Genomic DNA, 17402 nt, shown 5'->3' on the forward strand with positions numbered 1-17402 from the left:
TTTCCATTGCCGGAGAGCTGAGCTGCATACACGGCTCTGCAGCAGACATGTATGCGTGTGTTGGTTTTTTTTTTGTTTGTTTGTTTTTGGGTGTTAACAGAGTTAACAGTAGACGGCAGCAGGAACAGAGGTCTGTGAAAACATTACGGCTGTTAATTCTCCTCATGAATCTCTGATTTATCCAGTGTCTCTCTTTCAAACTCGGTGCAGACTAATATAGAACGATGTCTGAGCGCTGCTTAGGTGGAGAAGGATGGTAATTAGTGGCGGCCCGTCATTGCATCTCGACGGTTAAGGAGCTAAAATTAGCGTGTTCACCCAGGTGATGTGTTTCCATTAATGCCGATACAGAGCCAGAGCTGATAATATCATGACTTCTGCAGTCATTTGACCTGGCTGTGAATGCCGATTTTACACTTTCCCACTGCATTAAAAAGCCAGATAGTTAGTTTTTATAATGAAAATAGTTAATGAAAGTTGCCAGTAGGCAAAATCTTTCCTCAGTCCTCAGCAACAGGATTTTGTCTCTGACACGTGCACTACTGTCTCTCTAAAATTAATGAAAACTAACAGATTTGTATGCATCCTGTTTTTTGTGGGGTTTGTTTGTTTTGCGCTGCACTGAACTGTGATACCTAAACTGAACCATGTACCGTTACATCCCGAGTGTGTGAGTGTTTTCTGGAGGGAATACTTACATGGTTACAGTCAGGAGCTATTTCAGTTTCCTGCAGAAAAACAGAGAAAAAGAGAGAAGTCAACGGCTGTTTTCTTCAGGTGAATTCAAACATTTATGAACACTGAACAAAAAAGTTTGTTCGGACTTCTCTCAGGAGATAGAAATGTTTGCGATGTGCTCCAGTTCATCAGAACAGCACACACATCTGAATCTGTGCACACCTGGAATTAAAGGAACAGTTCAACACTTTGGAAAGTCAGATGAGAAGATTTATACCGAACTAATGTCAGTGAATTAAACACAGAACTGAAATCAGAAGGTATTTAGCCAAGCTGAACCCTTTGAAACCGGAGTAAATGGACTTGATTTCTTTCAGAAACATGGGAAAATGGAAATGAGCAACTTAAGAAAAAAATAACCCAAAAAATAGCAAGAAAAAGAAAGGAAAAAAGTTTTAAAAAAAAAGAAAAAAGTAAACGACCTGAGAGTAAGATCTTAAAACTAAAAATCAAAATAATTTTAGAAATATAGTTTTATAAATATATATACTAAATATATAGTTATTTCTGTACATTTTCCCCTATCTTTTTAAAAATATTTTCCAAAGATATTTATTTCTTGCAGTTTGCAGAACAGTTCTTGGCCAAGTTGCTCATTGCCTTTTTTCCTCCATGTTTTCAAGAGAAAGCAAACCAATTTGCTCAGATTTCAACGGTTTAAATACTTGCAAAGGCGTCTGAACGCAGCACAAGAAAAGTGAAGTCAATCTCAGTTATGGCGTCCTCCTCAGCTGAGCTGTAAAATCAGCTTGTTCAGTGGTTTTAGGGAGCTAGCAGTAGATTCTCACTTCCTTCTGCACAGTGATACGGTTGGTGGGTGTAGTTTGGTAGAAAGAAAATAGTTCCTACATTAAACTGCCCACAACAAGGTCTGTGGATTATCTTGAGTAACCAGGTTATGATTTCTGGGAAGAGACACTGCTGTTTAATGTTTTTTTTTGGCACTTTGAGCACCACAAGCCCAGCGCCATCTACTTCCATTATCTTAAAGATAATGCAAACATCTATGAGGCCGATATTTCAAACACTCTGCAACTCACACCAAAACAATCTAGACCGATAAATGGTTAAAAAAAAAACCAAACAGATTTTTGATTTGGGGTGAGCTGCCTCTTTAAGGCATATTTAAAATGAACAAAGCAGCAGAAGCTCTTCACAAACTCTCCCACATGCTTGACTAACAGAGAAAACACAGCAGGAGAAGCTCCTCTTACAGCGTCACGTCATTTTGCAGTAAAAAAGACATGAAAGCACTTCGTGTTAACTGCGCTCGGCCCACGGGGACGGAGACAAAAACTCCTTCTGACTTCAAACCGTCATTTCCACTAAATGTTTCAGAGACAGAGGAACAAATGTAATGAGGAAACAGACCCTCAGTGGCCTCCAAGATTAGAATTACCAATTAGTAAAACTATGAGTTATTAATTAGTGAAGGAGCTGTTTCATTCACATCAAAGGCCTCTGAAAAAGCCCAGATTAATCAACTTGACTGATCACACTGAAGTGGTAACACGGGCTAATTGTGTCTGGGTAAGAAGTGGGAGTAATGTGACAAAACTCCCTTTTATATCACAGAAAACCTAATGTGATCGTTGACAAGCCGGCAGTGTGAAGCCAACCTCTGTACATTTAAGCTCACAAAAGGTTTATTGTAGATTTAATGTGGCTGGCTGAACAAAATTTCTTTGTCGTCTGCAGCACCAGACCGTACCAGCTTTCTTCATCTGGGAATAAAAGTGACTTTATTAAATGACTGTAATGCAAAAGGAGTTTCTTTCAGCCATGAACCCCCAGAGAGTGATCTACTATTATCCATCTTCAGCTCATTGTTTTGTTTTTTACGGCACATTTACTGTTTGGTTCACACTCAGCGCTCCGATAAACCCGCAGTACACTACCTGCTCAGCGCCAAACAGCAGAGATATAAAGTGAGAGAGAATTTAGCAGCTGCAGAGACAGATATTTTCCCCGGGATGAGTTGATGAAGAAAAAATATAATTAAAAATGAGCAAAACTCTTATCTCCGAAATTGATATTTTTCAGGAATTAAAAAAAAACACAGCGTTTTTTAAAAGGATCCAGTGGAGATAGGCTGAAATATGGTGAAACCCACTGAAAGACGTAGCAGGAGACTAACAGAATAATTTATGAAAAAATATGAAAATAGTGCAAAATTGTGATATTTGACTTACAATCACCATGTGGACACAAATAGAATAAAAACAATAATCAAAAGTGGTCAAATATCTGCCATCAAAGGCTGTCAGAAAAACAAAAAACAGAAAAATAAAGTAAAATATTTAAATAAAGTGCAAAAACAAACAAAAAAATATACAGAAATTTGTGTTTTGCAGAGAAACAGTGGGATTTTACAGATTTTTCTTTAATTATTTTAATCAAACACCTTCAGTAAAGTAACAGCACCAAAAGTTTAACAGAGAAACATCGTTATTTTACCAATTTTTCCTGAATTATTACGATACGACCTAAAAAGCTAATGTTGCTCCGTGTCTGCTAAAAGTGTATCAAGGCAAATATCTGCTTATGTATTACACAGATGCTCATCTTTGGGGCTAATTTCTGTAATTCTTTTATACAGAGAGCCTTTGCACTTTCCTTGGTCAATTTTGCACAAAACTACCCCTTTTAAAAACTGCATAGATCTTTCATTTTATCTTCTTTTCATTTTTTTCAGATATATTGCACATAATGGTATTGTTTCTTGACTTTTGCAATAGTCTACTTGCTTTTATTATTAATGTCATTTTTTCTCACTGTTTTTGTGATATCAGATTCACCACTGACAACAATCTTTATTTTCCTGATTAAGAATCCCACAAAATTATCAGGTATATGCCTGATATTTCATGCAGACGGTTTTCTCTGCATGTTTCATTTCAAAAACACCTAGACGCCTGAAGGGTTAAAAATGAACAGTATTTCAAAAATCAGATTCAGCATTAAATTGCGTTTTTGATAAATGTTTTTCTTTCTTTTAGTGATTATAGTTTTAGTCCAATTTTCATCATGAAAATGGGTTGTCCACAAATAGCTTTTGTGATGAAATGAACACTTAAATTCATTTTGTGAGCCCTTGTGAGAGTCCCGACCCCAAAAATACACTGATATTGTTTTTAAAAGCAAGAGTATGCTGTGAAAAAATCACATTCAATCAAAACAGAAATCAGCCTGCAGACCGAAGCTGCTCTATAATCTTCATCGTTACACCCTGTCACTCCACAGTCAGTCGCTGAAAAATTGACTTCATGATTACGGCTGCACATGTCCGTGTCCGCAGGCCTGTTTGTGCCGTGGCAAAGTGACTTCCTGTCCAGCAGTTAGTTTATAACTGTGGTGCCGTTTCTCAGACGTCTCTCAAGTGTCAGATTTTCAGGGCTTAAACCACCACAAATAAATACTGAAACGCTGAACTGTAACCACACGCTGCTTCACTGTGTGTGTGTGTGTGTGTGTCTCGTGTGTGTGTGTGTGTGTCATGTGTGAGGGTGTGGGGGTGTCAGTCTGTGGACAAGAGGCAGATTTATAAGAGCCATTTACCTCTTCTGGAGGCCACAGCTGTTATAGAGTCGAAGCGATGTAATTATCTCAGTAAAGAGGGCATCGCTCAGGGCTGGAGGAGTGTGTGTGTGTGTGTGTGTGTGTGTGTGTGTGTGTGTGTGTGTGTGTGTGTGTGTGTGTGTCTGTGTGTGTGTGTGTGTGTGTGTGTGTGTGTGTGTGTGTGTGTGTGTGTGTGTGTGTGTGTGTGTGTGTGTGTGTGTGTGTGTGTGTGTGAGATTGACGTCAGCATGTTTGAGGAAGGCCGGGGTGACGTCAACACAAGGTAAAACTCAGGGACAGGATGCTTTTTCAGACGTTTACATCCGTTCTGCCCACATTAGCATTAATAAGCATTACAAACAAACATATTGTGCAGACTCATTTTTATCGTTGTGGCCGACACTGATATTTGTGAGTAAAAAAACCTAGTAACACTTTCTTAAAAATTGGTTTATTATTTTATCCGCCCCATCAATTAGGTAAGGCTAAATAACAATATAGTTCACCTACAGCCTGTACATATATATTTATATATGAGAAATATGTTTAAGTTGCTCAAATTATGATCCAAACATTAAAGTCAAACAAAATTCTAAATTAAAGAAAATTATTAAAATTATTCTTTAATCATTTGTTTCATTAAATCATGAAAAAGAGATCATAAAATGTAGAATTTTAGTGTTTGAATTTCACCACTTGACTTTAGTTTTCAGATGCCATTTTGACAAAACTAAATTTGAGCAGCTTGAATACGATGTTTTGAATATTTTAAACATTCGTCCATTTTCAGTCTAAATCTTTAAACCTTAACAATAAAAAAAATAAACACACATAATCTTTTGAAGTTTTGAAAATAGCAGCTATTTTAAATTACTTCTCGGAGATTTAAAGAGAGGGATTCAAACAGAAATTCAAATAGAGTCTCTTAGAAGTAAAAATGTCAGTGCTATAAATGAATTATTCAGAAGTGGTTCAAGAATCAAATTACTGGCTGACATTTGCCTCAACTGATATTTGGTAACATAGAAGAAACATTTTGTTAGCTTTACAAAATAAGTAACAAAAATAGTAAAACAAAATAAATGTTTTGTGTCCTCTTTGGTTAAGATTGATGAGTAATTCAAGTGTGTGTGTGTGTGTGTGTATGTGCGTGCATGTGTGTGTGTGTGTGTGTGTGTGTGTGTGTTAAAGCTGGACAGATAAAACTGGGTCACCAGACTTGTCATCATCACATCTGATGTCTGCTTCTATAAATCAGAGTCCTAAACTCTAAAGACAGGAGAAAAAGCAAACAACTGCAATATTCAACTGAATATCACCAAATAATTATTTGTTAAATTTAGAGCTGCAGCTAACAACGATTTGCATCCCTCATCTTTCCTCAATTAACCCATTATTGCTTTGCCTATAAAAAGTCAGCATCAAACATCTGCGACACTGAAACCGACATTTTTGCTTGAAAACTGACGCATCAAAATAGTCAAATAAATGCAATTCTAACATCACAAATCTGCCTCGAGTGGCTTCACAAACTGTACAGCCCTCAGAAAAACTCTCCCCAAAAAACATGTTAACGTGGAAAAGATGGAGGAAACCTCAGAAAGAGCAACAGAAAAATCACATTTCGTAACATTATGGATTGTAAAAAAACATACATGAAGGATCAGCAGTTTTTCACGTGTGTCCGTGTGATAAACCGGCTGTCCGTCTGCACTGTGAGGACTTTCCTGCCTGCACACTTCAACTAAACGAGAGGACTCCAGAACATTTTAACACAAAAGGACAACAAAACTCTTCTCACATTCACGTCCAAAATAACAGCCCAAAATTAATCTGTGCATGTAGGCGGCAAAACAGACTGTGATGAGAGTGATTTTTTTTCTTTTATAGACACAAGAGAAGCAGGCAGAGTGTGTGTGTGGTTTAACTTCACACTGTGTGTCACCCGACGGTCGGATGACTGCACATGCACGCTCTTCACACCTCACTCGGGTTGATAATTACCTCAGCGAGGTCGCAGTGAGCTGCTGTAGTTTGCAAAAGTCAGAAAACCACATCAAACCTTTACCTTCAGGCAAATAGTTGCTCATGTGGGTTTAACTGCATAAACAAACAAACACCTAAATAATTGATTACAAGCCTGCAACCTTTCATTATGAATTAGTCTCATTTCCAACTTGTCAGTTAATCACTTTAGTTTATAAAATGCCAGAAAACTGTTGCAGGTTCCCACAGCACGGTGACGTCTTCAAACTGCATGTTTTGTTCGATCAACTGTCGACAACCCAAAGACGTTCAACTTATAAAGAGAGAAAAGCAGCCAAATTGTCACATTTGAGAAGCTTGAACCAGAGAATAACAGTGAGCTTCAGCTTCAGCCTGAACCTTTGTGTTTTCTTTCATTTCTCCTTTTCTTTAACGTCTTGATGTTATTTATTCGTTCATTTGTGCATTCCTCTGGGGAATTGTTAGCAAGAGCTGAAATAAATTACCACAAAGAGAATTAAGAACTGGACTTTAACAATTACCAAAGTTGTTGATCAATGTTTTCGTTCACAAACTAAGTGATGAAATGTTTCTGAAACTGATTTTTTTTTTGATAGAGAGGACTTTAAAAGATAATTTAGACCTCAAAATTACAAGGGGTTGGGTTGAAGAGTTAACTTTGCTAGTGAAGTAAGAAAAATCTAAATTAACAAAAACTTTCAGGGATATTTGACTGACCAGGGTATGATGGGTTACTTATATTTAATTGTACTATACAGTAATTTTGTGAAGTTGTTGCAACTTAAAAATGACGGGTGAATTAACTTGAATTAACTAAGTAAGTCTCAGACTTAAATTATCAGTTTTATGTATTTTACAATTTGCCAAAAGCTTAATTGTGTATTGATATTTGTGATAAAACAGCATGACAGGGAGTCCTGTTGAAATCTTAAGTGAAGTCAAAGATAAAGTTGAATCTGAATCAATTTTTAAGGCTTAAAAGTGGATTATTTTGATTGCATAATTTAGTTTCCACAAACACTGTTCTTATCTCAAGATGCTCAGAATGGCATTTTGTTAAAATGAAAAATAATCCTGCAAAATAATCTGATTTTTTCTGTGCTTACATTATATATCAAACGCACGTTTCCCAAATAAAATAAACACAACTGTTCAGTTAAACAGACTACCTTGGTTTGTTTAAATTGGTATCACTTAGAAAAAACAAGTTTATTTCCCTTGTCATCTTTAAGTTGACCTCACATGAAATGAAGTAACAAAATTTAAAGTAAATTTGAGAAATGGATATAAAGTAAACATAAGGTAATATATAGTTCTATTTACATACAATTGTTTACCTAGATTTTTATTTGATATTATTATTTTATTTCATATAGTATGATAAACATCAGTTTTCATCCCACATTTAAATCTCTAAACAGCTTCAGTGCTACTCAGCAGTAAAGTTTCAGCTGTCAGACAGATGCAGTGGAGTAAAAGTACAGTGCAAATATACACAAACCATATGTGACACTGTTATTCCGGAATAATAGCGTTTCTCTTTTGTTTTTTGTAGAAAAAAAATGGTTTGTGGAGGTGTGAAATCGGATGCAAAAGGTGGATTTCTGGCGCCTTAAACCGTGTGTGTGTGTGTGTGTGTGTGTGTGTGTGCGTGTGTGTGTGTGTGTGTGTAGCTCGGCTACTGGCGCAGGTGTTCACCCCTCCATCATCTCCTCACCTCCGCATCAGTGTCACTCTGACAGCCGGGGAGGATCAGCAGCTCCGGGGCGACACACCCAGCAGCTGCCCATCACCTCACCGGCACCGGGGCTCACGCTGCCGGCTCTGCCGGCGGCCGCTTACCTCTCTGCGGTCCTGCAGGCACTCCAGCACGGCCAGGTTGTTGGTCCAGGTGTGTTTGGGGCAGAGGCGGGACAGGTCCTCCCGGCAGGCCTCCTCCTCCGACAGCTTCCAGCCGGTCGCCCTTCGAGGCGGAGAGGCCCCAGCGGCGGCGGCAGCAGGTGCATCCTTGGCCGGGGGATCGGCGGCTCTGAGGACGGGCGGGTTGGGCGGCTCTGCGGGGCCGCTGGCTGCCTTCAAGCCGAGAACGGAGCCGCAGCCGCAGAGACATAAGGACCAAAACAGCAGCGGCAGCAGCTGAGAGCAACTGTACGCCGCCATCTTCATCCCACTGTCAAGGTAATGATGACACTACCTCACTTCCGGTCAGCTAGTTCACAATAAAAGCTTTCTGACCAGAGTAAATATACATCTTCCGGTCATTTTTTATTAAAAGAATAAAAATAAAATCTCTTTGAACTGTATTTTAACCCTTTGAACACTGAACACTTTTCTTGTGCTGCATTCAGTGCTGCACTGTGTGTGTTTTGTTTGTTTGTTTAAATTCAGGTAGTTTTCTTGTTCTCTAGTTTTTAATAATTTCTCGCTAATTTGTCAGTTATTTCTTCATAAGTTTCTCATTGCCTTCTTCCTATGTTTTTTTTTTTTAAGAAATATAGCCAGTTTGCTCATGAAGCCACCACTTTTACATTTCCACAATATAAGACATTTTTTAAAAAGGTATTTATGAATTTGACTGCACTTGTCATTAGTTTTGAAAGAAGTATTCATTAGAAATAGGTCTAACATCAAATGAGTTAAATCATTTAAGTCTTTGAACATCTATCTGTTTCTGTTAAATCAAATAAAACACAAAGAAAGAAAGACAGAAAGAAAGAAACTGGCCAAACAAATATCCAAAATGAGAAATACTACTCTGTTACAAGTAAACAGTACCTGAAAGCTATAGTGTACTTGACTAAAACAACAGATTTCTTACCAGAAAATGACTCTGGTAGAGGTTAAAGTCACCTATTAGAATATAACTTTAGTAGGCTAAACGTCTTTAAGAATCTGATATTTACTGTACTTTAGTATCAAAAGGCATTTTATTACGTTAAACATATTTAAGTAGGCCTATTGAACGTAAAATTAAATGCTGGTAATGAAAAAAAGCAAGCAATCAGAATTCTGAAGATGATGAAATCTGTTTCTTTATGACATTGGTTGTGTTTTTTATTTGCTCTGTTTTCTGATTTTCCGTAGATAAAGGTCAGATGAAAGCATATATAGCTACGTAATGCATCATAATTTTTGTTTATCATAAAGATATGTTATACAATGTTATCTAACAAATGTAGTGGAATTAAAAAGTACAATATTTTCATCTGAAAATGATGTAGTGCCATCTAGTGTTTGAGCAGTGAGGTTACAGGAGTGAAAGCTCTGCTGTGTGCTGAGCGCAGACAGACCTGAAGCATTTGCCCTTTTGATTTGGTGAGTCTTCTTATAAGAGGCAGCTGCCTATAGCAATGCACACACAAACTGCTGTTTGTAGACTGATTTTATTGAGAAACAAGTCAGATGAAAATATAAAATGCCCAATGATGACTGACAAAGATAAGATTTGATGCCTGCAGGTGACACAAGTGTTAGAATAACAGCAGATGTAGGTGGTGCAGGTGGAGAGCTTAAAAAAAGACTGAAGGTGAAAGAAGTGCGAGAGACCCTACAATATTCCCAGCCGAAAATATCTAGCCTGTGTAAAATTATTAAATATGCATTTTGAATAAAAACACACATTTAATTTGTTTACAACATGGTCATTTAGTTGAGAATCAGAAAAGTTTCATTTGTTTAGTTCTCAGTTTAGCTTTATTTAAATTTGCTGTTATTTTTAAAAATGAATTTACTTTTCTTTAATTTTGTTTTGGTGATGAATTCAAAATGTGATTAATCGTAAAAGCTTGGAAAACTACACACTTTTTTGGGACCACTTTATTTATAGAGATTCTTCAGTTTATCAGACAAGATATTAACATGAGATATAATCTCAAGATACAAATATGAGCAGAAATTTAAAGAGAGAAACAACCACAAAACACACACAAACAAAACAAAAACGTGTGCATCGAAGGGCATTTTAACACATATATGACAGATCGCTGTATGAATTCATAGCTCCCTGCCAGCTAGATCATTCATGTAATTTATCAGAGGGGCCCGGGTTTTAGAAAGTGATATTCTTTAAGATAAAATGCTGCAGGAAGACAATTCGTGTGTGTGCATATCTCCTCCTCCCTCCCAGTCTGTCTGAGCAGCTGATGGGAACCAGTAAGAGCAATAAATCCTCCCAGTTTAGAGCTGACAGCTGCTGGGAGGTCTTTTCTGGTTCACCACCAGCCACACCTCTATCCTTCTCTTACTTCCATTTTTTTTTTTTTTGAGTGTGTTTTATGTTTTTTTCCCTATCAAATCACACACACACTCTCCCTTTATTGAGCTGCATTTGTATTCTGATATATTTAGTCACATTAGAAAGACAATAATCCACAAGCAGCTCTGAAAGCTGCTCATGTCTCGCCCCAAGGAGCTTCATCATCTCTGAAAAAACTTTCAAATGACATATTTTGATGCTTTGAGTGCCATAAAATAAATTGAATATGCCTACATTATATTGCTAGTGGTGGTAAAAGTTACAGAATATTGGGATTTACAACCAAAATAAAAGATTTTAATCAAAAGTTAGACCTGCAGATAGTTTCAGAGCGTAAACAATATTACTGCAAAATCCTGTGGGAGATTTTTAATCTTCATTTTAACTGGTGCATACTTCCAAACAAATCATATCATCATATCGTATGCTGAAACTGGCTTCTTTCAATTTCTCCTCTATATTTCATTTAAGAAAAAGGATCAAAACTCCTTTATATATTATTAATTTTGAATTCCAAATTTCCCCCCAGGGATAAATTAAGTCTATAAATAATATCTATCCATTAATTAACCATCTTTCTTTACACTCAGCACAACTTTACACTTCACTTTACATGACTCACTATCACAGCAGGGTGCTGTTATGTTTAATGAGCTTTAAATAATTCTCTGCTGAGTTCCTGTTACTGTCTCTGAAATGAAACAGACGGATGAAAAGAGCAGTCAGCTGTTACCGACTACAGCTGAGCTGACTCGGAGGAAACCAAGGACAGCAGAGAAATCCCTCCACAGTTTAGGAAACTGAGCTTCAGTTGTCTTTGTAGCAGATTATTGGTTGGCTGTTTTTATTTTCTCTTTAAATGTCACAGACAGTTCTTCAGATATTTGTCTCTTGATATAGATTTGTGATGAATTCAGTCTAATTGCTGAATATTTCCTCACCATAGATCCCTCATAAGGTTTAATTTAGACTTTCATACAAATCCAGAAACCAAAAACAATGTCTTTGGCTGCCTTTCAACACTTTCTTACTTCTCTGCGCTGTCTGTGCCACTTAGTATTAAGCCTGCTGTATAAATAAATCTGTAAAAACAGCTAACCAAATATTTAGTTTCACATTTTAAAAAGTTGTATCTTAAAACAGCTGGTCACCAGATTTGTTGAACAAGGGGATGACTCCACATTTATTTGTGGCAGGCGCCAAACGTTCCTTAACTTAAGGGTAAAATCAAGTTAAAACAAAGAAAAACAAATTAGGCAAACTTTTAAAGTCAAAGTTAAATGTCAATGAATTTCATAAGAAGACCTAAACTAAAACTGTGTTAGTCTGTTTCTCAATACTTTCCGACTTTAGCTATCAGATCCAAGACAATTTGGCTCTTTCTAAAGACGTAAATCTTTAAAAAAACATTTCACAAAACATCGTTACATTTTCTAAAAGGGTAAATCATTCCTTAAAACAGCTGCTCACTGCAGTTTTTATCAAACGAAAAGCAGTAGTGCATTTGCTGGGAACTATTTTCAGCGGTGGATTGATCCACATTTGGTGCTTTAGTGTAATTGTGGCAACAGGACTGTGTATGTGGGATTAAGCCAAAATAAAATGCAGTTTGTGTGTTCATGGTAATGATGGAAAATGTCACTTAGTGCAACATTATAGGTCTTTAATGTGTTTTTAGTAACAATGGAGCTCTAAGACACAAAGGAATAAAATATCAGGCTTTGATATGCACAATATTTGTTAATAGATACACTGACTGTTGGTTTTGGTCTTTTCATGATATATTTCCAGCTTTGCCATTTCACCAAATCAATTAAAATTACACTCAACCCTGAAACGCTTGAATTAAGTCTGTTTAGACTTTTCTTTATGGTACAGTATTGTCTGAAGATGCTTCCAGAAGAAAATTCCTGAAGTGTTTGTTTCAGGCTCAGCTGCCGCCGCCGACCCCTCTGTCTGGAATTCAACCGAGAGCTTCTGAGGACAACTGCTACTGGTACATCTCTCACACACACACACAAACACACACACACACACACACACACACACACACACACACACACACACACACACACACACACACACACACACACACACACACACACAGAACCTATAAAGAGACCGGAAAGCTGTGGTATTTCCAGTCTTCTGTCAGGAATCAGCTGCAGTCAGGATGGCGGAGTAAGTCCTGGTCTGAGACTTTCTGAATCTACAAAACTCACTGAATTTCTCTTAATCATTTTCTCCTCTTGTTTCTTTTTCTGTTTCTCTGAAGGAAAAAGATGTCTTCGAGCCGGAGGAATCAGCTCAAGGTAGAGTGGCGATGGGTGTAGATGAAGGCCTGAAATTTTTTAATTTTCAAATGTGTGAGATGATGTTTAAAAACTAAACATGTAGGTGTGAATGAAATATCAGCAACATCATAAATTTAGTAATGGGCTTATACCAACTGTAAAAGCAGTTTAATAAGTGTTTTATGGGGAAAACATAAAGACAATACATTAAAACAGCAAGATAATCGATATGAAATTGTATAAATGTGAAGCTCAGACATTTTGTTTGAGAGTAGAGAATATTTCAGGCCATTATTAAAAACAGAGCAGACTGAAACAGACTAAGTGCAACACGTAAATGGATTATATAATCTGCAAACAGCCTTTATGTGGCCAGTTGGTCATATATGGCTGTGGTTCCTAACTTTTTTTGACGTGTGACCTCTGACCCTGTTTGTGAGAGGGACTTTACTCCCTCATTGACTATCATACAAAACATTATTTTGAAATTTCTTTTAGACTAGCTATCAAAAGGCGTCATTATGTTTTCCAGTTTGTGTTCAGTGTCACAGAAGTGAGTTGAAGCAAATGGCACTTGGAAACATTTTGGAGAGGTTTGGGGACAACAGTGACACTAAAATCTCCGTCTCTCATAATGTTAGACCAGCACAATTGCCAGAAAAAAATGCATTGCTTTTTTGTTTTGCAAACCACAGGTACATTTCATTTGCACATTATAATGTCGCAGAAAGTTTATGTTTCAACAATGCTGTGGTTAAGTGTAGGCACAAAAACCACTTGGCTAGAGTTTGGAAAAGATCATGTTTTCACTGAAAATACCTTATTTTGGTGGCACAATCCCTGCTGGAAACACAGCCATGTCTCTGTAAAAAAAATAACTGCTTCACTTTACACTATCCCAGTAGAAAATGCAGCAATCTCTCTGTAATAAAATTACCTTTTGTGGCACAATCCCCTCTAGAAACACAGTGACAGGTTGCTATAAATCTCCCACGTTTGACATGTATGACCTCCTAAATCCAAAGTTTTACTGTTTGTTGATCTTGATGATAAAGTCAGATCATATACTACTCTGCTTTAGAAACATTGATATGACATGTATGAAATGTACAACATATTCATAGTTTGCAAAAGTGTGCTATGCCAACATATTTTTCTGGGGTAGATGTAGAAGTCTGAAATGTTACCCAGGTGTGGTTGATAAGGGGCCTAAAGTCTCAGTTATTGAACTCTGTAAACTTTACCATCGCTGTAGACTTTAGTCAGGTGTGTTTTTGTTCTTTTCCACATACAAGCATTGACAGGATGGTTGAAAAGCAGCTTCTTTCCATCTATATAAACACACCTCATCATAGTGGTCTTTCAGCATCAGCGTGGAGCTGCTGTGCTCAGAACTCTTTTCTCCTCCTCTTCCTCCTCCTCCTCCTCCTCCTCTTCCTCCTCCTCCTCCTCTTTCTCCTCTCAGAGTTTGCTGCTGCAGATCGGTGAAGCGATGCTGGAGGAGGAGGCACAGGAGGCCGAGAGGCAGAAGATGAAGCACATGGAGGAGCACTGCCCCGCTCTCTCCCTCCCGGGCTGCATGCAGGAGCTCCAGGTAAACGCTCACTGTCACCTTAGATGCTGAGTGGAGGCCAAAAACACTCTTCACCGCAGCCTTTATATAAATATGTCTTGTTTTAGCAGGTTGACAGAACTGCAGAAACTGTAAACTGAATGGGTACCAGCCTTTAAAATTTTAACACATATTATTTCAGCAAACACATTTTGTTTTTTTTCAGCATTCAACAACAGCTCCCGTGAGTCTTTGCCTCATGGGAAAACTGTAATCCTACGGGACAGCAACAAGAAAAACAGAATTGCCCTCTAAATTTTAGCTCTGCTGGATCTCAAAAGTCTCTCTTGACATTGTCCTCTTACAGTCCAACTGTCGTTTGCATGAAGAAAATAAAAATCCAGGAACTAATGTGATATTTGCTAATTTGTGTCATAAGTATTACAGTATGAACAGTAGGACGGGTAGCTTCTATCCTCAGGTGCATCTCAATATTACCTTCTCTCAGGCTTTTTCATGCCTCCTGTATGTCTTCTTTAAACAAACAAACAAAAAATATCAATGAATCCTTCTTAAAAATATCTAATATTTTTATTTCTATGGGATAATAAATCATACAAACCTCCAAAAAAGCAAACAATAGTCCAGATTCAATATTTATACCATCGAAATTAGAAACTAAGTGATGAACATATTGGAGCATTTAGCAATTAAAGAGCAAAGTATTTCTCCCCTCCAAAAACAGAGCTAAAAGAGAGGGAACTTAAGATTTAGAATATATTCATTATATGCAAACAAAAATAACTGAACACAGACAGTAAGAAGTGACAGAAAATTGGAATTAATTTAAAAAATGCAAAAATTAGATAATGGATCCTCTGCTTAGTATGTTGGGCATGTTTGTGAAAAAAAGAGTTTCCATTGAATACTCAACCTTCACCTCTCTTTCTCTTTTCCCGTCTGTTTCAACAATCAGGAGCTGTGCCGGAAACTTCACAAGCAGATTGATTTGGTGGACGAGGAGCGATACGACATGGAGACCAAAGTGAAAAAGGCCAACAAGGAGGTTTGAATTTCTCAAGTTTGTCTTGCAGTCACAGGCCTTTTTTTGTTATACAATTTTATTTTTATTTACAGAAGTGGTATCCCACTAACAAATAACAGCTACACAAGCAGGTTAGTCCTTTAACCCTTTAAAACCTCAGCAAAGTTGCCTTGTTTCTTTATAAAACATGGGAAGAATGCATTGAGCACTTCAAGAAGAAATTACCCCAAAATTAGCAAAAAAAGCACAAAAATCACCTGAAATAAAGCAACAAAAACAACAACAAAAAAAAAATACACCAAGAAAAAGAGTAAAAAAAGCAAAAAAGGAAAAGGAAAAAGGAAATTACCTGAAAAAAGTGCTTAAATACTACTAGTAATAATAATACTAATAATAATAATAATAACTGCTGTAAAATAATTTGGAATATATGATTACGATAATTATAAATATAATTATAAATCTTGGAAAACACTTCTTGCCACATTGCCCATTGACTTTTCTTATATTTTCAGAAGAAAGTAAACCTATTTACTCAGGGCTCAAAGGTTTGAATATTTGTGAAGGTGGCTGAATGCAGCACAAGAAAAGTGATTTGATCCAGGTTTCAAAGGGTTAAATTAAATCCTTTGTACATTTTGTCAGTTATTGTCTGCCACTCAAACTGAAAATGATATATTTTTTAGTTTAACCAATGATTGTCCACAGAAACACTTCACAAGAAAACATTACGGCTTATCTTTTAAACAGGTTTATGTGCTTCCTTAAGACAACCCACACCAACCGCTCCCCGTTAAAACAGACTGTAGAGTTTTTACAGACGGTTTTAATGACTCTCTCCTCCGTCAGGTCGATGACCTGAAGCTGATGGTTCAGGATCTGAAGGGGAAGTTTAAGAAGCCGGCGCTGAAGAAGGTGCGGATGTCGGCCGACGCCATGTTGGCCGCTCTGCTGGGCTCCAAACATAAAGTGTCCATGGACCTGAGAGCCAACCTGAAGCAGGTCAAGAAGGAGGTGAAGGAGGAGGTGCGTGCTTCAGATTTCGCATTAAAGAACAATTACAGCACAGTTAAATAATTTTGGTTAATGGATTCCTTTTGCTGCTCTGATTTCTGTGGTTTCATCTCTGAAATCAAACTTCAGCGTAAAAATACAACAACAGAACAGAGTGAAAGTAATTCCTCAAACACAAAGTAGTAAGGGAGTTTTTAACCATTTATTATTAGTGATCTGAAACTGTCTGCTGCTTCTCTTTGCATGTTTTTCTTTGCAGGAGAAACAAACAGGCGACTGGAGGAAGAACATCGAAGACAAGGCCGGGATGGACGGCAGGAAGAAGATGTTTGAGACAGAGGCTTAAAATCCAGCAGTTTTTTCCTCTGTTGTCCAGCAGTATTATTCATTTCTGTGTATTATGTGAGTTCATGTTGTTGACAGTATGTATAAATGATAGAATAAATAAATCATGGGATGCTTTTGTGTGTTTCATTGCAATAATTTGATAAATCGTGAAATATAAACAGACAGAAAACAGAAGTGACCCACGGTCAAATTTAATATAATTCAGGGGTATGGATACAATGAGGCAAGTCATACAATTAAACATATGAAAATGAAATAAAATAAAATGCAATGGAATAAAATGATTAAAAAAAAATGTAAAATAAACAAAACAGGTCATAGACAAAGGTGTAAAAATTAAACATTAATAATAGGCTTTTAAAAAGTTTATGAGAACTGATTTCAATGTAAAAGTTTATAGTTATTATGGTAGAGACACACACACACACACACACACACACACACTTATATATATAACAATAAACCAGTAAAAGTAAAGCACAACTGAGTTTAAAACAATAAATTAATTAATATAATGATAATATAGTAAAACAATAATAAATAATAAACAACTTCTACAAATGCACCAAAAAGAAAAAGAAAAAAATATAA

At 36.9% G+C, this 17402-nt stretch overlaps 2 protein-coding genes across 4 annotated transcripts in view; one reads left to right on the forward strand and one right to left on the reverse strand.

Moving 5' to 3' along the window:
* Positions 1-8491, reverse strand: part of LOC121946703 (Golgi apparatus protein 1) — a 30731-nt gene extending 22240 nt beyond the window's left edge. For both annotated transcript variants that reach the window (XM_088072810.1, XM_042491400.2), the window contains exons 1-2: positions 8146-8491; positions 699-728 (exon numbers count right to left, since the gene is read on the reverse strand). In XM_088072810.1, the coding sequence (XP_087928936.1) occupies positions 699-728; positions 8146-8469 (354 nt within the window). In that variant the 5' untranslated portion in view covers positions 8470-8491. The remainder of the gene's footprint in view (positions 1-698; positions 729-8145) is intronic.
* Positions 8343-16959, forward strand: LOC121946687 (troponin I, fast skeletal muscle-like). 2 transcript variants are annotated; one of them, XM_088073048.1, is made up of 7 exons: positions 8343-8481; positions 12487-12554; positions 12834-12870; positions 14318-14446; positions 15381-15470; positions 16299-16475; positions 16723-16957. In XM_088073048.1, exons 3-7 carry the CDS (start codon positions 12841-12843, stop codon positions 16807-16809), a joined length of 513 nt encoding a protein of 170 aa, XP_087929174.1. In that variant the 5' UTR covers positions 8343-8481; positions 12487-12554; positions 12834-12840; the 3' UTR covers positions 16810-16957. The 2 variants fall into 2 exon arrangements, with proteins under 2 accessions (XP_087929174.1, XP_042347309.1); XM_042491375.2 differs by lacking the exons at positions 8343-8481; positions 12487-12554 and adding an exon at positions 12577-12739 and having other exon boundaries at positions 16723-16959.
* The last annotated feature ends 443 nt before the right edge of the window (positions 16960-17402 follow it).

This window comes from Plectropomus leopardus, chromosome 1, assembly GCF_026936395.1.
Source record: "Plectropomus leopardus strain MGB_pleo_1.0 chromosome 1, ASM2693639v1, whole genome shotgun sequence".
Lineage (NCBI taxonomy): Eukaryota > Metazoa > Chordata > Actinopteri > Perciformes > Serranidae > Plectropomus > Plectropomus leopardus.

Excerpts from the sequence above, each read along its gene's own strand:
- LOC121946687 (XM_042491375.2), top strand. Across the intron at positions 15,471-16,298 it reads TGAAAAAGGCCAACAAGGAG|GTCGATGACCTGAAGCTGAT; the intron begins GTTTGAATTTCT and ends CTCCTCCGTCAG. Across the intron at positions 16,476-16,722 it reads AGAAGGAGGTGAAGGAGGAG|GAGAAACAAACAGGCGACTG; the intron begins GTGCGTGCTTCA and ends TTTTCTTTGCAG.